This window comes from Protopterus annectens, chromosome 9.part0 (assembly GCF_019279795.1).
Source record: "Protopterus annectens isolate FY-2018-M chromosome 9.part0, PAN1.0, whole genome shotgun sequence".
NCBI lineage: Eukaryota > Metazoa > Chordata > Ceratodontiformes > Protopteridae > Protopterus > Protopterus annectens.
In genome coordinates this window covers 1,908,863,256-1,908,887,170 of record NC_056743.1, presented here as the reverse complement: position 1 = coordinate 1,908,887,170, position 23,915 = coordinate 1,908,863,256, and the positions used below count along the sequence as shown (strand labels likewise).

At 38.5% G+C, this 23,915-nt stretch overlaps 1 protein-coding gene across 1 annotated transcript in view; it reads right to left on the bottom strand.

Annotated features, from left to right (window-relative positions):
- The window catches only part of VAV1 (vav guanine nucleotide exchange factor 1), a gene marked incomplete at its 3' end in the record, with an annotated part of 1,650,237 nt that overhangs the window by 1,155,027 nt on the left and 471,295 nt on the right, over positions 1-23,915 (bottom strand). The window contains 1 exon segment of the mRNA XM_044084720.1: positions 18,451-18,567. Within this exon segment, the coding sequence (XP_043940655.1) occupies positions 18,451-18,567 (117 nt within the window).

Sequence of the window (23,915 nt, the reverse complement as noted above, 5' to 3'; positions counted from 1 at the left end):
TTTTCCCCCAAAAAAAATTTTTTGGGGTTTAAACAAAAAATTTTTTTTAAAAAACCATATCAAGACCGCTTATAAAAAATTTTTTTTTTAAAAAAAAAAGGGTCCCAGAAAAATAATTTTCCCTTTTCAAAAAAAAAGGGAATTGTAAACAAAATTTTTAAAACCCATATCAAAAACCCCCCCCCCCCCCCCCCCCCCCGCCCCCCCCCCCCCCCCCCCCCCCCCCCCCCCCCCCCCCCCCCCCCCCCCCCCCCCCCCCCCCCCCCCCCCCCCCCCCCCCCCCCCCCCCCCCCCCCCCCCCCCCCCCCCCCCCCCCCCCCCCCCCCCCCCCCCCCCCCCCCCCCCCCCCCCCCCCCCCCCCCCCCCCCCCCCCCCCCCCCCCCCCCCCCCCCCCCCCCCCCCCCCCCCCCCCCCCCCCCCCCCCCCCCCCCCCCCCCCCCCCCCCCCCCCCCCCCCCCCCCCCCCCCCCCCCCCCCCCCCCCCCCCCCCCCCCCCCCCCCCCCCCCCCCCCCCCCCCCCCCCCCCCCCCCCCCCCCCCCCCCCCCCCCCCCCCCCCCCCCCCCCCCCCCCCCCCCCCCCCCCCCCCCCCCCCCCCCCCCCCCCCCCCCCCCCCCCCCCCCCCCCCCCCCCCCCCCCCCCCCCCCCCCCCCCCCCCCCCCCCCCCCCCCCCCCCCCCCCCCCCACCCCCCCCCCCCCCTTTGGGCAAAAAACATCAGTCCCCCAAAAAACATAATCTTCCTTGTAGGATGTAACAAATTAACTATATAAAGACCCAGACATAACGTCAGTACAGACATAATCTTCCTTGAAGGATGTAACATAATAACCATATCAAGCAGGACATAACATCAGTACAGATACAATCTTCCTCATAGGATGAAGCATAATTACCATATCAAGACCCGGACATAAAGTCAGTACAGCTATAATCTTCATCATAGGATGTAACATAATAACCATATCAAGCCCGGACATAATGACAGTACAGACATAATCTTCCTCGTAGGCTGTAACATAATAACCATATCAAGACCTGGACATAAAGTCAGTACAGACATAACCTTCCTTGTAGTATGAAACATAATAACCATATCAAGACCCGGACATAACATCAGTATAGACATAATCTTCCTCGTAGGATGTAACATAATTACCATATCAAGACCTGGACATAACATCAGTGCAGACATTATCTTCCTCGTAGGATTTAACATAATAACCATATCAAGACCCGGACATAAAATCAGTATAGACATAATCTTTCTCGTAGTGTGTAACATAACAGCTATATCAAGGCCCAGATATAAAGTCAGTACAGATATCATCTCCCTCATAGGATGTAACATAATAACCATATCAAGACCCGGACATAAAGTCAGTGCAGACATAATCTTCCTTGTAGTATCTAACATAATAACTATATCAAGACCTGGACATAAAGTCAGTACAGACACAATCTCCACCATAGGATATAAGATAATAACTATATCAAGACCAGGACATAACATCAGTACAGACATAATCTCCCTCATAGGATGTAACATAATAACCACATCAAGACCCAGACATAACATCAGTACAGACATAATCTTCCTTGTAGGATGTAACATAATAACCATATGAAGACCCGGACATAACATTAGAACAGACATAATCTTCCTCGTAGGATGTAACATAATAATCATATCAAGACCTGGACATAACATCAGTACAGACATAATCTTACTCGTAGGATGTAACATAATAACCATATCAATACCTGGACATAAATTCAGTAGAGACGTAATGTTCCTCGTAATATGTAACATAATAACCATATCAAGACCCGGACATAAAATCAGTACAGACATAATCTTCCTCGTAGGATTTAACATAATAACAACATCAAGACCCGGACATAAAGTCAGTACAGACATAATCTTCCTCGTAGGATGTACCTTAATAACCATATCAAGACCTGGACATAACATCAATACAGACAAAATCTTCCTTGTAGGATGTAACAAATTAACTATATCAAGACCCAGACATAACGTCAGTACAGACATAATCTTCCTTGTAGGATGTAACATAATAACCATATCAAGCCTGCACATAACTTCAGTACAGACATAATCTTCCTCATAGGATGTAACATAATAACCATGTCAAAACCCGGACATAACGTCAGTACAGACATAATCTTCCTTGTAGGATGTAACATAATAATCATATCAAGGCACGGACATAACATCAGTACAGACAGAATCTTCCTCGTAGGATGTAACTTAATAACTATATCAAGACCCAGACATAACGTCAGTACAGACATAATCTTCCTCGTAGTATGTAACGTAATAACCATATCAAGACCTGGACATAACATCAGTACAGACATAATCTTCCTCGTAGGATGCAACATAATAACCATATCAAGACCAGGACATAACATCAGTGTAGACATAATCTTCCTCGTAGTGTGTAACATAACAGCCATATCAAGACCCGGACAGAAAGTCATTACAGACATAATCTCCCTCATAGGATGTAACATAATAACCATATCAAGACCTGGACATAAAGTCAGTACAGACATAATCTTCCTCGTAGTATGTAACATAATAACCATATCAAGACCCGGACATAAAATCACTGCAGAAGTAATCTTCCTCGTAGTATGTAACATAATAACCATATCAAGACCTGGATATACAGTCAGTACAGACATAATCTCCCCCATAGGATGTAAGATAATACCCATATCATGACCAGGACATAACATCAGTACAGACATAATCTCACTCATAGGATGTAACATAATCACTATATCAAGACGTGGACATAACATCAGTATAGACATAATCCTCCTTGTTGTATGCAGCATAATAACCATATCAAGACCCGGACATAACGTCAGTACAGACAAAATCTTCCTCATAGGATGTAACATAATAACCATATCAAGACCCAGACATAACATTAGAGCAGACATAATCTTCCTCGTAGGATGTAGCATAATAACCATGTCAATACCCGGACATAATATCAGTACAGACATAATCTTTAACATAGGATGTAACATAATAACCATATCAAGCCCGCACATAACGTCAGTACAGACATAATCTTCCTCATAGGATGTAACATTATAATCATATCAAGACCCGTACATAACGTCAGTACAGACATAATCTTCCTTGTAGGATGTAAAATAATAACCATATCAAGACACGGACATAACATCAGTACAGACATAATCTTCCTCATAGGATGTAACATAATAACCATATCAAGACCTAGACATAACGTCAGTACAGACATAATCTTCCTCGTAGTATGTAACATAATATCTCTATCAAGACCTTGACATAACATCAGTACAGAAATAATCTTTCTTGTAGGATGTAACAAGATAACCATATCAAGACCCTGACATAACGTCAGTACAGACATAATCTTCCTCGTAGGAAGTAACATAATAACCATATCAAGAGCCGGACATAACGTCAGTACAGACATAATCTTCTTTGTGGTATCTAACATAATAACCATATCAAGACCCGGAACTAACATCATTATAGACATAATCTCCCTAGTAGGATGTAACATAATAACCATATCAAGACCTGCTCATAAAGTCAGTACAGACATAATCTTCCTCGTAGTATGTAACATAATAACCATATCAAGACCTGGACATAACATCAGTACAGACATAATTTTCCTCGTAGGATCTAACATAATAACCATATCAAGACCCAGACATAAGATCAGTATAGACATAATCTTCCTCGTAGTGTGTAACATAACAGGCATATCAAGACTCGGACATAAAGTCAGTACAGACATAATCTCCCTCATAGGATGTAACATAATAACCACATCAAGACCTGGGCATAAAGTCAGTGCAGACATAATCTTCCTCGTAGTGTGTAACATAATAACCATATCAAGACCCAGACATAAAGTCAATGCAGACGTAATCTTCCTCGTAGTATGTAATATAATAACCATATCAAGACCTGGACATAAAGTCAGTACAGACATAATCTCCCCCATAGGGTGTAAGATAATAACCATATCAAGACCAGGACATAACGTCAGTACACACATAATCTCCCTCATAGGATGTAACATAATAACCATATCAAGACCCAGACATAACATCAGTACAGACATAATCTTCCTTGTAGGATGCAGCATAATAACCATATCAAGACCCGGACATAACGTCAGTACAGACATAATCTTCCTCGTAGGATGTAACATAATAACCATATCAAGACCCGGACATAATATTAGAACAGACATAATCTTCCTCGTAGGTTGTAACATAATAACCATATCAAGACCTGGACATAACATCAGTACAGAAATAATCTTTCTCGCGGGATGTAACATAATAACCATATCAATACCTGGACATAAAGTCAGTACAGACGTAATGTTTCCCGTAATATGTAACATAATAACCATATAAAGACCAGCTTATAAAGTCAGTACAGACATAATCTTCCTCGTAGTATGTAACATAATAACCATATCAAGACCTGGACATAACATCAGTACATTCATAATCTTCTTTGTAGGATGTAACAAATTAACTATATCAAGACCCAGACATAACGTCAGTACAGACATAATCTTCCTTGTAGGATGTAACATAATAACCATATCAAGCAGGACATAACGTCAGTACAGACACAATCTTCCTCGTAGGATGAAGCATAATTACCATATCAAGACCCGGACATAATGTCAGTACAGCTATAATCTTCATCATAGGATGTAACATAATAACCATATCAAGCCCGGACATAATGACAATACAGACATAATCTTCCTCGTAGGCTGTAACATAATAACCATATCAAGACCTGGACATAAAGTCAGTACAGACATAACCTTCCTTGTAGTATGAAACATAATAACCATATCAAGACCCGGACATAACATCAGTACAGACATAATCTTCCTCGTAGTATGTAACATAATAACCCTATCAAGACCTGGACATAACATCAGTGCAGACATTATCTTCCTCGTAGGATTTAACATAATAACCATATCAAGACCCGGACATAAAATCAGTATAGACATAATCTTTCTCGTAGTGTGTAACATAACAGCCATATCAAGGCCCGGATATAAAGTCAGTACAGCTATCATCTCCCTCATAGGATGTAACATAATAACCATATCAAGACCCGGACATAAAGTCAGTGCAGACATAATCTTCCTTGTAATATCTAACATAATAACCATATCAAGACCTGGACATAAAGTCAGTACAGACACAATCTCCACCATAGGATGTAAGATAATAACTATATCAAGACCAGGACATAACGTCAGTACAGACATAATCTCCCTCATAGGATGTAACATAATAACCATATCAAGACCCGGACATAACATCAGTACAGACATAATCTTCCTTGTAGGATGTAACATAATAACCATATGAAGACTTGGACATAACATTAGAACAGACATAATCTTCCTCGTAGGATGTAACATAATAACCATATCAAGACCTGGCCATAACATCAGTACAGACATAATCTTCCTCGTAGGATGTAACATAATAACCATATCAATACCTGGACATAAAGTCAGTACAGACGTAATGTTCCTCGTAATATGTAACATAATAACCATATCAAGACCCGGACATAAAGTCAGTACAGACATAATCTTCCTCGTAGGATTTAACATAATAACCATATCAAGACCCGGACATAAAGTCAGTATAGACATAATCTTCCTCGTAGGATGTAACATAATAACCATATCAAGACCTGGACATAACATCAATACAGACATAATCTTCCTTGTAGGATGTAACAAATTAACTATATAAAGACCCAGACATAACGTCAGTACAGACATAATCTTCCTTGTAGGATGTAACATAATAACCATATCAAGCCGGACATAACATCAGTACAGACACAATCTTCCTCGTAGGATGTAGCATAATTACCATATCAAGACCCGGACATAATGTCAGTACAGCTATAATCTTCATCATAGGATGTAACATAATAACCATATCAAGCCCGCACATAACTTCAGTACAGACATAATCTTCCTCATAGGATGTAACATAATAACCATGTCAAAAACCGGACATAACGTCAGTACAGACATAATCTTCCTTGTAGGATGTAACATAATAATCATATCAAGACCCGGACATAAGATCAGTATAGACATAATCTTCCTCGTAGGATGTAACTTAATAACTATATCAAGACCCAGACATAACGTCAGTACAGATATAATCTTCCTCGTAGTATGTAACATAATAACCATATCAAGACCCGGACATAAGATCAGTATAGACATAATCTTCCTCGTAGTGTGTAACATAACAGCCATATCAAGACCCGGACATAAAGTCAGTACAGACATAATCTCCCTCATAGGATGTAACATAATAACCATAGCAAGACCTGGACATAAAGTCAGTACAGACATAATCTTCCTCGTAGTGTGTAACATAATAACCATATCAAGACCCGGACATAAAGTCACTGCAGAAGTAATCTTCCTCGTAGTATGTAACATAATAACCATATCAAGACCTGGACATAAAGTCAGTACAGACATAATCTTCACCATAGGATGCAAGGTAATAACCATATCAAGACCAGGACATAATGTCAGTACAGACATAATCTCACTCATAGGATGTAACATAATCATTATATCAAGACGTGGACATAACATCAGTACAGACATAATCCTCCTTGTAGTATGCAGCATAATAACCATATCGAGACCCGGACATAACGTCAGTACAGACATAATCTTCCTCGTAGGATGTAACATAATAACCATATCAAGACCCGGACATAACATTAGAACAGACATAATCTTCCTCGTAGGATGTAACATAATAACCATATCAAGACCCAGACATAACATCAGTACAGACCTAATCTTCCGCATAGGATGTAACATAATAACCATATCAAACCCGGACATAACGTCAGTACAGATGTAATCTTCCTCGTAGGATGTAGCATAATAACCATATCAAGACCCGGACATAAAGTCACTACAGACATAATTTACATCATAGGATGTAACATAATAACCATATCAAGCCTGGACATAATGTCAGTACAGACATAATCTTATTTGTAGGATGTAACATAATAACCATATCAAGACCCAGACATAACGTCAGTACAGATGTAATCTTCCTCATAGGATGTAGCATAATATCCATATCAAGCCTGGATATAAAGTCAGTACATATCTAATCTTCCTCGTAGGATGTAGCATAATAACCATGTCAATACCCGGACATAATATCAGTACAGACATAATCTTCCTGATAGGATTTAACATGATAACCATATCGAGACCCGGAAATTAAGTCAGTACAGACATAATAATGTTCCTCAAAGGATATAACATAATAACCATATCAAGACCCGGACATAAAGTCAGTAAAGACATAACCTTCCTCGTAGGATGTAAAATAATAACCATATCAAGACGCGGACATAACATCAGTATAGACATAATCTTCCTCGTAGGATGTAAAATAATAACCATATTGAGACCTGGACATTAAGTCAGTACAGACATAATAATGTTCCTCAAAGGATGTAACATAATAACCTTATCAACACATGGACATAACATTAGTATAGACATAACCTTCCTCGTAGGATGTAAAATAATAACCATATCAAGAACCGGACATAACATCAGTATAGACATAATCTTCCTCGTAGGATGTAAAATAATAACCATATCAAGACCCAGACATAACGTCAGTACAGACATAATCTTCCTCATAGGATGTAACATAATATCCATATCAAGCCCAGATATATCGTCAGTACATATCTAATCTCCCTCGTAGGATGTAGCATAATAACCATATCAAGCCCAGACATAACATCAGTACAGACATAATCTTCCCCATAAGATGTAAGATAATAACCATATCAAGACCAGGACATAACGTCAGTACAGACATAATCTCCCCCATAAGATGTAAGATAATAACCATATCAAGACCAGGACATAAAGTCAGTGCAGATGTAATCTTCCTCGTAGTATGTAACATAAGAACCATATCAAGACCTGGACATAAAGTCAGTACAGACATAATCTTCCCCATAAGATTTAAGATAATAACCATATCAAGACCAGGACATAACGTCAGTACAGACATAATCTCCCTCACAGGATGCAACATAATAACTATATCAAGACCTGGACATAACATCAGTACAGACATAATCTTCCTCGTAGGATGTAATATAATAACCATATCAAGACCCGGACATAAGATGAGTATACACATAATCTTTCTCGTAGTGTGTAACATAATGGCAATATCAAGACCTGGACATAAATTCAGTACAGACATAATCTCCCTCATAGGATGTTACATAATAACCATATCAAGACCTGGACAAAAAGTCAGTACAGACATAATCTTCCTCGTAGTGTGTATCATAATAACCACATCGAGACCTGGACATAAAGTCAGTGCAGACATAATCTTCCTCGTAGTATGTAACATAATAACCATATCAAGACCTGGACATAAAGTCAGTACAGACATAATCTCCCTCATTGGATGTAACATAATAACCATATCAAGACCCGGACATAACGTCAGTACAGACATAATCTTCTTCGTAGGATGTAACATAATAACCATACCAAGATCCGGACTTAATATTAGAATTGACATAATCTTCCTCATAGGATGTAACATAATAACCATATCAAGACCCGGACATAACATCAGTATAGACATAATGTTCCTCGTAGTATGTAACATAATAACCATATCAAGACCCGGACATAAAGTCAATACAGACATAATCTTCCTTGTAGGATGTAACATAATAAACATATCAAGACCCAGACATAATGTCAGTACAGACATAATGTTCCTCGTAGAATGTAACATAATAACCTTATCAAGACCCGGACATAAAGTGAATACAGACATAATATTCCTCGTAGGATGTAACATAATAACCCTATCAAGACCTGGACATAAAGTCAGTACAGACATAATCTTCCTCGTAGGATGTAACATAATAACTATATCAAGACCCAGACATAACGTCAGTACAGGCATAATCTTCCTCGTAGGATGTAGCATAATAACCATATCAAGACCCGGACATAACATCAGTACAGACATAATCTTCCTTGTAGGATGTAACATAATAACCATATCAAGACTCAGACATAACGTCAGTATAGACATAATCTTCCTCATAGGATGTAACATAATAACCATATCAATTCCCGGACATAAAGTCAGTACAGACATAATCTTCCTCGTAGGATTTAACATAATAACCATATCAAGACCCGGACATAAAGTCAGTACAGACATAATCTTCCTCGTAGTGTGTAACATAATAATCATATCAAGACCTGGACATAACATCAATACAGACATAATCTTCCTTGTAGGATGTAACACAATAACTATATCAAGACCCAGACATAACGTCAGTATAGACATAATCTTCCTTGTAGGATGTAACATAATAACCATATCAAGCCGGACATAATGTCAGTACAGACATAATCTTCCTCGTAGGATGTAGCATAATAACCATATCAAGCCTGGACATAACGACAGTACAGACATAATCTTCCTCGTAGGCTGTAACATAATAACCTTATCAAGACCTGGACATAATGTCAGTAGAGACAAAATTTTCCTTGTAGAATGTAACATAATAACCATATCAAGACCCGGACATAACATCAGTACAGACGTAATCTTCCTCGTAGGATGTAACATAATAACCATATGAAGACCCAAACATAACATCAGTATAGACATAATCTTCCTCGTAGGATGTAACATAATAACCATATCAATACCCACACATAAAGTCAGTACAGACCTAATCTTCCTCGTAGCATGTAACATAATAACCATATCAAGACCCATACAGACATAATCTCTGCTGTAGGATTTTACATAATAACCATATCAAGACCCGGACCTAACATCAATACAGACATAATCTCCCTCGTACGATGTAACATAATGACCATATCAATACCCGGACATAACGTCAGTACAGGCATAATCTCCGCTGTACGATGTAACATAATAACCATATCAATACTCGGACATAAAGTCAGTAGAGACATAATCTTACTCGTAGTATGTAACATAATAACCATATCAATACCCGAACATAAAGCCAGTACAGACATAATCTTCCTCATAGGATGTAACATAATAACCATATCAAGACCCGGACATAACATCAGTACAGACATAATCTTCCTTGTAGGATGTAACATAATAACCATATCAAGACCCAGACATAATATCAGTACAGACATAATGTTCTTTGTAGTATGTAACATAATTACCATATCAAGACCCACACATAAAGTCAATACTGACATAATCTTCCTCATAGGATGTAACATAATAACCATATCAAGACTCAGACATAAAGTCAGTACAGATAATCTTCCTCGTAGGATGTAACATAATAACCATATCAAGACCCGGACATAATGTCAGTACAGACATAATGTTCCTCATAGGATGTAACATAATAACCATATCAAGACCCGGACATAACATCAGTATAGACAGAATCTTCCTAGTAGGATGTAACATAATAACCATATCAATTCCCGGATATAAAGTCAGTACAGACATAATCTTCCTTATAGTATGTAGCATAATAACCATATCGAGACCCGGACATAAAGTCAGTACAGACATAATCTTCGTCATAGGATGTAACATAATAACCATATCAAGACCCGGACATAACATCAGTATAGACATAATGTTCCTCGTAGTATGTAACATAACAGCCATATCAAGACCCTGACATAAAGTCAATACAGACATAATCTTCCTTGTAGTATGTAACTTAATAACCATATCAAGACCCAGACATAAAGTCAGTACAGACATAATCTTCATCATAGGATGTAACATAATAACCATATCAAGACCCGGACATAACATCAGTAAAGACATAATGTTCCTCGTAGTATGTAACATAATAGCCATATCAAGACCCGGACATAAAGTCAGTACAGACATAATCTTCCTTGTAGTATGTAACATAATAACCATATCAAGACCCAGACATAATGTCAGTACAGACATAATGTTCCTCATAGGATGTAACATAATAACCTTATCAAGACCCGGACATAAAGTGAATACAGACATAATCTTCCTCATAGGATGTAACCTAATAACCCTATCAAGACCTGGACATAAATTCAGTACAGACATAATCTACCTCATAGGATGTAACATAATAACCATATCTAGACCCAGACATAAAGTCAGTACAGACATAATCTTCATCATAGGATGTAACATAATAACCATATCAAGACCTGGACATAACATCAATACAGACATAATCTTCCTTGTAGGATGTAACACAATAACTATATCAAGACCCAGACATAATGTCAGGATAGACATAATCTTCCTTGTAGGATGTAACATAATAACCATATCAAGCCAGACATAACGTCAGTACAGACATAATCTTCCTCGTAGGATGTAGCATAAGAACCATATCAAGCCCAGACATAACGACAGTACAGACATAATCTTTCTCGTAGGCTGTAACATAATAACCATATCAAGACCTGGACATAACGTCAGTACAGACAAAATCTTCCTTGTAGAATGTAAAATAATAACCATATCAAGACCCGGACATAACATCAGTACAGACATAATCTTCCTCGTAGGATGTAACATAATAACCATATCAAGACCCAGACATAACATCAGTATAGACATAATCTTCCTCGTAGGATGTAACATAATAACCATATCAATACCCGCACATAAAGTCAGTACAGACATAATCTTCCTCATAGGATGTAACATAATAACTATATCAAGAACCAGACATAAATTCAGTACAGACATAATCTTCCTCGTAGTATGTAACATAATAACCATATCAAGACCCGGACATAAAGTCAGTACAGACCTAATCTTCCTCGTAGTATGTAACATAATAACCACATCAAGACCCGGACCTAACATCAATACAGACATAATCTCCCTCGTAAGATGTAACATAATAACCATATCAATACCCGGACATAACGTCAGTGCAGGCATAATCTCCACCGTACGATGTAACATAATAACCATATCAAGACCCGGACATAACATCAGTATAGACAGTATCTTCCTCATAGGATGTAACATAATAACTATATCAAGAACCAGACATAAATTCAGTACAGACATAATCTTCCTCGTAGTATGTAACATAATAACCATATCAAGACCCAGACATAATATCAGTACAGACATAATGTTCTTTGTAGTATGTAACATAATAACCATATCAAGACCCACACATAACGTCAATACAGACATAATCTTCCTCATAGGATGTAACATAATATCCATATCAAGACTCAGACATAACGTCAGTACAGATAATCTTCCTTGTAGGATGTAACATAATAACCATATCAATGCCCAGACATAAAGTCAATACAGACAAAATCTTCCTAATAGGATGTAACATAAGAACCATAGGAAGACCCCGACATAACATCAGTATAGACATAATCTTCCTCGTAGGATGTAACATAATACCCATATCAATTCCCGGACATAAAGTCAGTACAGACATAATCTTCCTTGTAGTATGTAGCATAATAACCATATCGAGACCCGGACATAATGTCAGTACAGACATAATCTTCCTCGTAGGATGTAACATAATAACCATATCAAGACCCAGACATAACGTTAGTACAGACATAATCTTCCTTGTAGGATATATCATAATAACCATATTAAGACTCGGACATAACGTCAGTACAGACAAAATCTTCCTCGTAGGAAGTAATATAATAACCCTATCGAAACCTGGGCATAAAGTCAGTACAGACATAATCTTCCTCATAGGATGTAACATAATAACCATATCAAGACCCAGACATAATATCAGTACAGACATAATGTTCCTCGTAGTATGTAACAGAATAACCATATCAAGACCCATACATAAAGTCATTAAAGACATAATCTTCCTCATAGGATGTAACATAATAACCATATCAAGACTCAGACATAACATCAGTATAGACAGTATCTTCCTAGTAGGAGGTAACATAACAACCATATCAATTCCCGGACATAAAGTCAGTACAGACATAATCTTCCTTGTAGTATGTAGCATAATAACCATATCGAGACCGGGACATAAAGTCAGTACAGACATAATCTTCCTCGTAGGATGTAACATAATAACCATATCAAGACCCGGACATAAAGTCAGTACAGACATAATCTTCCGCATAGGAAGTAACTTAATAACCATATCAAGACCTGGACATAACATCAGTATAGACATAATGTCCTCGTAGTATGTAACATACTAACCATATCAAGACCCAGACATAATGTCAGTGCAGACATAATGTTCTTCGTAGAATGTAACATAATAACTTTATCAAGACCCGGACATAAAGTGAATACAGATATAATCTTCATCGTAGTATGTAACATAATAACAATATCAAGACCTGGACATAACATCAGTATAGACATTATCTTCCTCATAGGATGTAACATAATAACCATATCAAGACCCGGACATAACATCAGTATAGACATAATCTTCCTCATAGGATGTAACATAATAACCATATCAAGTCCCGGACATAAAGTCAGTACAGACATAATCTTCCTCGTAGGATGTAACATAATAACCATATCAAGACCTGGACATAACATCAATACAGACATAATCTTCCTTGTAGGATGTAACAAATTAACTATATCAAGACCCAGACATAACGTCAGTACAGACATAATCTTCCTTGTAGGATGTAACATAATAACCATATCAAGCCGGACATAACGTCAGTACAGACACAATCTTCCTCGTAGGATGTAGCATAAGAACCATATCAAGCCCAGACATAATGACAGTACAGACATAATCTTCCTCGTAGGCTGTAACATAATAAACATATCAAGACCTGGACATAACGTCAGTACAGACAAAATCTTCCTTGTAGAATGTAAAATAATAACCATATCAAGACCCGGACATAACATCAGTACAGACATAATCTTCCTCGTAGGATGTAACATAATAACCATATCAAGACCCAGACATAACATCAGTATAGACATAATCTTCCTCGTAGGATGTAACATAATAACCATATCAATACCCGCACATAAAGTCAGTACAGACATAATCTTCCTCATAGGATGTAACATAATAACTATATCAAGAACCAGACATAAATTCAGTACAGACATAATCTTCCTCGTAGTATGTAACATAATAACCATATCAAGACCCGGACATAAAGTCAGTACAGACCTAATCTTCCTCGTAGTATGTAACATAATAACCATATCAAGACCCGGACCTAACATCAATACAGACATAATCTCCCTCGTAAGATGTAACATCATAACCATATCAATACCCGGACATAACGTCAGTGCAGGCATAATCTCCACCGTACGATGTAACATAATAACCATATCAAGACCCGGACATAACATCAGTATAGACAGTATCTTCCTCATAGGATGTAACATAATAACTATATCAAGAACCAGACATAAATTCAGTACAGACATAATCTTCCTCGTAGTATGTAACATAATAACCATATCAAGACCCAGACATAATATCAGTACAGACATAATGTTCTTTGTAGTATGTAACATAATAACCATATCAAGACCCACACATAACGTCAATACAGACATAATCTTCCTCATAGGATGTAACATAATATCCATATCAAGACTCAGACATAACGTCAGTACAGATAATCTTCCTTGTAGGATGTAACATAATAACCATATCAACACCTGGACATAACATCAGTACAGACATAATCTTCCTCGTAGGATGTAACATAATAACCATATCAAGACCCAGACATAATGTCAGTACAGACATAATGTTCCTCATAGGATGTAACATAATAACCATATCAAGACCCGGACATAACATCAGTATAGACAGAATCTTCCTAGTAGGATGTAACATAATAATCATATCAATTCCCAGATATAAAGTCAGTACAGACATAATCTTCCTTGTAGTACGTAGCATAATAACCATATCGAGACCCGGACATAAAGTCAGTACAGACATAATCTTCCTCATAGGATGTAACATAATAACCATATCAAGACCCGGACATAACATCAGTATAGACATAATGTTCCTTGTAGTATGTAACATAATAACCATATCAAGACCCAGACATAAAGTCAATACAGACATAATCTTCCTTGTAGGATGTAACATAATAACCATATCAAGACCCAGACATAATGTCAGTACAGACATACTGTTCCTCGTAGGATGTAACATAATAACCTTATCATAATCCGGACATAAAGTGAATACAGACATAATCTTCCTCATAGGATGTAACATAATAACCCTATCAAGACCTGGACATCAGTACAGACATAATCTACCTCGTAGGATGTAACATAATAACCATATCAAGCCAGACATAACGTCAGTACAGACATAATCTTCCTCGTAGGATGTAGCATAATAACCATATCAAGCCTGGACATAATGACAGTACAGACATAATCTTCCTCGTAGGCTGTAACATAATAACCATATCTAGACCTGGACATAGCGTCATTACAGACAAAATCTTCCTTGTAGAATGTAACATAATAACCATATCAAGACCCGGACATAACATCAGTACAGATATAATCTTCCTCGTAGGATGCAACATAATAACCATATCAAGACCCGGACATAACATCAGTATAGACATAATCTTCCTCGTAGGATGTAACATAATAACCATATCAATACCCGCACATAAAGTTAGTACAGACATAATCTTCCTCATAGGATGTAACATAATAACCATATCAAGACTCAGACATAACGTCAGTACAAATAATCTTCCTCATAGGATGTAACATAATAACCATATCAAGACCCGGACATAACATCAGTACAGACATAACCTTCCTCGTAGGATGTAACATAATAACCGTATCAAGACCCAGACATAACATCAGTATAGACATAATGTTCCTCATAGTATGTAACATAATAACCATATCAAGACCCGGACATAAAGTCAATAAAGACATAATCTTCCTTGTAGGATGTAACATAATAACCACATCAAGACCCAGACATAAAGTCAATACAGATACTGCAAACTTCCTCTGAGGTGATTGTGATGATAAAACTATTCTCATTGATGCCAGCAAAGTTGCAAAGAATCAAGTGGCCAGTTTACATTCTTACAACGAAAGGTTTTGGATAACAGAATTACCACAAACTATGTGGATAGATATTAGCAATAATCCTATGAGCCAATCAGTTGCAATGACTATCTTGAAAATATGATTGATCAATACTGCAGGTATTGTTTGTAACATCAGTACATTCAATGCCAGACGTAAATGTCACAGTAATAATAGATAAAATCTTCTCAATGCATGATATTTTGAAGTCCATCGATTTAGACAACGGACAAGTTAATAGTAATTAACGTAGTCAGTTCTACGGAAATATAATCATTCATCACAGAAAAATAGGTCCACTGGTCTCAGGCTAATGACATTGCACAATGATTCATGGCCAACATGAGGAATGCAATCAGAATTGATAAAGTCAAATATGCTTTTTGTAAGAAAGTTTACAACATGTTATACAAATCCATCCATTCATCCATCCATCCATCCATCCATCCATCCATCCATCCATCCATCCATCCACCATCCAGCCATCCAGCCATCCATCCATCCATCCATCCATTCATCACCCCTTTCTCCCATTTTTGCACATGGGTTCGGGGTGTCACTTCACCAGTGACAATCATCTAGTGCCAAGGTATACACCACCAGGTAGCTAGCCCTGCATCTGCTGCTATAGAAATACAGAAGTATAATTAATCTTAAAACTGGAGTTTTCCTAGCAAAACAATATGTTTAATTATAGCTACAATAACAAGTTGCCTGCAATGTTTGAGTCTAAACCCAGACCAGATGAAGCAGAGGGGCAGAGAATATATTAATGGAGACACTAGAATATGTCCTATACCAATTCCAAAAGACAAGCCAAGATGCACAGCCTTAAAGTGGAACAGCCTGTGCTAATAAGATAAGCAAGCTGGATCAATCACCTCTTTAGTATGTCTAATCCTATAACATTATAGTTTCTATAATCATAATTACAAATGATGGACATAATCAGACATTATTTCTTCTGGAGCTCTTTTACACTGACTGTAAACACTTCATAATGATCTCTACTAATGGCAGTGACCTTGTTTTCAAACCAGGCTGTCTCTGACCTGTCTGATACTGACAATCAGAAGTAGATCAGATCCTCCAAAGAGACCAAAACATCTTCAAAGACTACATGTACTATACGATTACATAATTTATTTTCTTTTCCATCCAAGTTTCCAACAGACTCAATAATATGAAGCCAGATCACAGTGTTTGGTACTTTTGTGTATAGTGATGATGATGCTAGACACACACATACACACACACACAGACACACACACACACACACACACACACACACACACACACACACACACACACACACACACACACACACACACACACACACACACACACACACACACACACACACACACACACACACACACACACACACACACACACACACACACACACACACACACACACTCACACACACACACACACACACACACACACACACACACACACACACACACACACACACACACATCTGGGTATTTAAGTAGACCACAGATTGATCTAACTGTATGTATTTGGGATGTGGGGTCTATATTAGATAAATGAAAGTTTGTCTAAACGAACGCTGCAATCATCGAAAATCCTGGAACTCAAACTCACAGTTGTGAGGGGCTGTGCCCCCCATCCCACACTAAATATATATTCCAACTCCGAGATCGCACTACAGTGAGGAAAGGACAAATATTCCGATCTTCACTGTATTGCAATCTCACAAAAAAACATACTGAGATCCTGAATTTTCGATACTTGCTGTGTTCGTTTAGATAAACTTTTGTTTATCTAATATAGACCCAGGATGTGGGATGAAGTGGAAGCCTCCAGTGAAAATCCACATAGACACAGAGAGGACACATAGGCTCCACACAGAAGACAGCTTAGTCCACTGAACGGAAGAAAGACACCAACACTAATCTCTGTACCATGATGCTGCCCAGCACAGATCATTGTGCTGTCAATCATTTCCAGTGAAATTAATTTCTTTTATTGCTCTTATTTTGTGACACCCTTCTTTTCACTGGCTAACAGTCTCCGGTTACATTATCCTCATTTCATTTTAGGAAGCTTCACTGATACCACAGGCAAGCTTTATATTTGTAATAAATCTTAAATAGCCAAACCAAGTGGAAAATCTGAATTATAATAATTTTACTCACCTTAGCAAAATCCCGCACATCAAAAAGATCAAAGCATTCAAACAGCTCATTTTTCTTTAGTCCAAACTTTTCACAGCAGGCAGTCAAAAATGTCCGAATATTTTTTAGACATAGGAACTAAAAATCAGAAAATTAATTAAATCATAAGCAACTTTGTGAAATCCATAGTTGACATATATGTTTTCACTTGTACAAGAAAAACTTTTGCTTACATTGCTATATGTTAGCACAACACATCTGGAAGCAGAACATAGCATTAACTATAACTTGAAATCATGCATAAATCAGCAGGATGGGTGAGAATCATAAAAGAGAAGCAGTGAATGCAAACAAGCTGACCCAAACAAAGTGGAAGCAATTAATATAGAAAGCATTCACTCAAGGGAAAGTCATAGTCTGTGAAGCAGGTAGGATTTCTCTTTTTTACATCTGCATTAAACATGGTGTAGTAAGTGAAAGGAGTGCACATATATAGCAATAAAAAACAAAAAAGAAACCATAACAACATTTCTGTGATTATTTCCTTGAAGTAGTTGCTGTGTTCCTTTCTTTTTTTGAGTCTGGCAGTTGGTGCAGAGGGTTAATGTTATAAGTAATGCAGTTACTGTGGTACACAATTTGATTCCTCTAAGCCTTCTTTTTGACCTTAAGCAAGCCACTTAACCAAACACTACTTACAAGCAAAACACGAAAAAAATAAAAACCCTATGATGTCCTGTAAAGTCAGAGCTGTTGAACACTGCAGTTCAAGTATCAATAGCTTCAGCATTCAAAATATTCCAGCAATTTATTCACAACCATAATATCCACAAAAAAGACTGTCTAGCACTTTCGTTCCTCAGCACTTAGCAATGGAACTTCTTCAGAACAGCCATAAAAACTAAAAGAATTCCTTTTATTCTATATTAGTGCCATTAGTAATCCAATAATTTTCATCCAGAAAAAAGGAGGTCATTGCCCCACTGTATTCATCCCTCATTAGACCCATTATAGAATACAATGCCCCATTTGGTATATACCTTTCAAGACATCTACAACAATTGGGAAGGAAGCAGAAATACCTCACTAAAAGAATCACAGGCCTAAATCAGATGCCATATGCTGACTGTCTAAAAAAACTCCACCTATACTCTGTCGCATATCGTCTCCTCAGAGACTATCTCTGCTTAACATACAAGGCCATGTCAAACCCAGAGCTGTTGGACATGCTACACTTAAAGAAATCCCAATCCCTCAGAGACACAGACTCCAGGGATCAAAACCTTGTCATCACAATGAACAAAACATGCTGGAGGTATAGGTTCCTAATCAAGAGACTCCACAGACTCTGGAATAGACTGCCCATACATGTCAAGGAGAGCGCCTCTTTGGCACTCTTCAAAAGAACCTTGATGACTGGATGGGAGATAGGAAATTCACCCCAGGGATAACGTCAGTTGCCCTGCTAGACAGGAGTCCAGGGAAGTAAATACTGTGGGAAGAAATAGCCAGGGAATTGTTATGGCTAGGCTTGTATAGGTCCTAGGGCCGATAGCCTAGTACCAACCTATGAACCTATGAACTTACAATCAATTAAACTTTTAAAGTGACCTATATATATATATATATATATATATATATATATATATATATATATATATATATGGGTTCCCTTTAGAATCTTCAAAAGCTGAAATACCGAATTTCAGTTTACCGAGATTGTAATCCCAAATGCTCGGAATCGCGAAACACCAGAAGCGTGAAATTCAAAATCCCGAAGTTTGGAGCTTCTGGTGTTGCAGTGTATGAATGGATGTAAGTGCAGGTAAGTTTGTATGAGTGTGTAGGTTATGTGCTGTAGTGTATGTTAGTGTGTGTTTTGGTTGTGATGAGTGTGTGCAAGGGGCTGTGAAATGTGTGAGTGTGAGTTGCCTTTGTGTGTGTGATTGTGCGATCTCAGAGTTAGAAAATATTAGTGGGGGGGGTGTGGGGGGCACAGTCCCCACATGGGGGGTGTAGGTGGGCGAAGCCTCGCTGCTTGTTTCTAGTGTAGGTTAGTTTTGTTTGTGTGTGGGGAGCAGTTGTGTGTATGTGAGTGTGTATATGTAAGTGTCGGGATTTTGAATTTCGCGGTTATGGGCATTCGGTATTGTGGTGTTTCGGCTTTATGATCTCGATATTCTGAAATTCGGTATTTCAGAATATTGAGATTATAAAGTGAACCATATATATATATATATATATATATATATATATATATATATATATCTAAATAAATATATATATATATATATATATATATATATATATATATATATACCTAAAATCACTTTACAATGAACTTATGAACATATTCTCTGCACATAAACATTTACATTGAAAATCAGATATAAAAATGCTTAAAATATAAAAACATGATAATATATAAACTTAATATAACTAACAAAAATAATATGAAACCAGATGGTCCTGTAGGACCGCCTGCTATATGTCAGCCTGTCAGCTCCCTGTGCATTGTTATGTGACAAAGCATAGCAATGTGCACTGCACTTGTTACGTGACGCAGGATAGCAAGGTGTACTGCACGAGTTACATGACACAGCATAGCAAGGTGTACTGCACTTGTTACGTGACACAGCATAGCAAGGTGTACTGCACTTGTTTCGTGACACAGCAAAGCAAGGTGTACTGCACTTGTTATGTGACACAGCATAGCAAGGTGTACTGCACTTGTTATGTGACACAGCATAGCAAGGTGTACTGCACTTGTTACATGACACAGCATAGCAAGGTGTACTGCACTTGCTACGTGACACAGCATAGCAAGGTGTACTGCACTTGTTACATAACACAGCATAGCAAGGTGTACTGCACTTGTTATGTGATACAGCATAGCAAGGTGTACTGCACTTTTTACATAACACAGCATAGCAAGGTGTACTGCACTTGTTACATGACACAGCATAGCAAGGTGTACTGCACTTATTATGTGACACAGCATAGCAAGGTGTACTGCACTTGTTATGTGACACAGCATAGCAAGGTGTACTGCACTTGTTATGTGATACAGCATAGTAAGGTGTTCTGTACTTGTTACATGACACAGCATAGCAAGGTGTGCTACACTTGTTATGTGACACAGCATAGCAAGGTGTACTGCACTTGTTATGTGACACAACATAGCAAGGTGTACTGCACTTGTTACATGACACAGCATAGCAAGGTGTACTGCACTTAGTATGTGACGCAGCAAAGCAAGGTGTACTGCACTTGTTATGTGACACAGCATAGCAAGGTGTACTGCACTTGTTATGTGATACAGCATAGCAAGGTGTACTGCACTTGTTATGTGATACAGCATAGCAAGGTGTACTGCACTTGTTACAGACACAGCATAGCAAGGTGTACTGCACTTGTTACGTGACACAGCATAGCAAGGTGCACTGCACTTGTTACATGACACAGCATAGCAAGGTGTACTGCACTTGTTACGTGACACAGCATAGCAAGGTGTACTGCACTTGTTACATAACACAGCATAGCAAGGTGTACTGCACTTGTTACATGACACAGCATAGCAAGGTGTACTGCACTTGTTACGTGACACAGCATAGCAAGGAGTACTGCACTTGTTACGTGACACAGCATAGCAAGGTGTACTGCACATGTTACGTGACACAGCATAGCAAGTTGTACTGCACTTGTTACGTGACACAGCATAGCAAGGTGTACTGCACTTATTACGTGACACAGCATAGCAAGGTGTACTGCACTTGTTATGTGACACAGCATAGCAAGGTGTACTGCACTTGTTATGTGATACAGCATAGTAAGGTGTTCTGTACTTGTTACATGACACAGCATAGCAAGGTGTGCTACACTTGTTATGTGACACAGCATAGCAAGGTGTACTGCACTTGTTATGTGACACAACATAGCAAGGTGTACTGCACTTGTTACATGACAAAGCATAGCAAGGTGTACTGCACTTAGTATGTGACGCAGCAAAGCAAGGTGTACTGCACTTGTTATGTGACACAGCATAGCAAGGTGTACTGCACTTGTTATGTGATACAGCATAGCAAGCTGTACTGCACTTGTTATGTGATACAGCATAGCAAGGTGTACTGCACTTGTTACGTGACACAGCATAGCAAGGTGTACTGCACTTGTTACATGACACAGCATAGCAAGGTGCACTGCACTTGTTACATGACACAGCATAGCAAGGTGTACTGCACTTGTTACGTGACACAGCATAGCAAGGTGTACTGCACTTGTTACATAACACAGCATAGCAAGGTGTACTGCACTTGTTACATGACACAGCATAGCAAGGTGTACTGCACTTGTTACGTGACACAGCATAGCAAGGAGTACTGCACTTGTTACGTGACACAGCATAGCAAGGTGTACTGCACATGTTACGTGACACAGCATAGCAAGTTGTACTGCACTTGTTACGTGACACAGCATAGCAAAGTGTACTGCACTTGTTACGTGACACAGCATAGCAAGGTGCACTGCACTTGTTATGTGATACAGCATAGCAAGGTGTACTGCACTTGTTATATGATACAGCATAGCAAGGCGTACTGCACTTGTTATGTGACGCAGCATAGCAAGCTGTACTGCACTTGTTATGTGATACAGCATAGTAAGGTGTACTGTACTTGTTACATGACACAGCAGAGCAAAGTGTACTGTACTTGTTATGTGACACAACATAGCAAGGTGTACTGCGCTTGTTAAGTGACACATCATAGCAAGGTGTACTGCACTTGTTATGTGATACAGCATAGCAAGGAGTACTGCACTTGTTATGTGATATAGCATAGCAAGGTGTATTGCACTTGTTACGTGACACAGCATAGCAAGGTGTACTGCACTTGTTACGAGACACAGCATAGCAAGGTGTACTGCACTTGTTACATGACACAGCATAGCAAGGTGTACTGCACTTGTTACGTGACACAGCATAGCAAGGTGTACTGCACTTGTTATGTGACACAGCATAGCAAGGTGTACTGCACTTGTTATGTGATACAGCATATTAAGGTGTACTGTACTTGTTACCTGACACAACATAGCAAGGTGTACTGCACTTATTATTTGACACAGCATATCAAGGTGTACTGCACTTGTTATGTGACACAGCATAGCAAGGTGTACTGCACTTGTTACATGACACAGCATAGCAAGGTGTACTGCACTTGTTACATGACACAGCATAGCAAGGTGTACTGCACTTGTTAAGTGATGCAGCAAAGTAAGGTGTACTACACTTGTTATGTGACACAGCATAGCAAGGTGTACTGCACTTGTTACGTGACACAGCATAGCAAGGTGTACTGCACTTGTTACGTGACACAGCATAGCAAGGTGTACTGCACTTGTTACGTGACACAGCATAGCAAGGTGTTCTGCACTTGTTACATAACACAGCATAGCAAGGTGTACTGCACTTGTTACGTGACACAGCATAG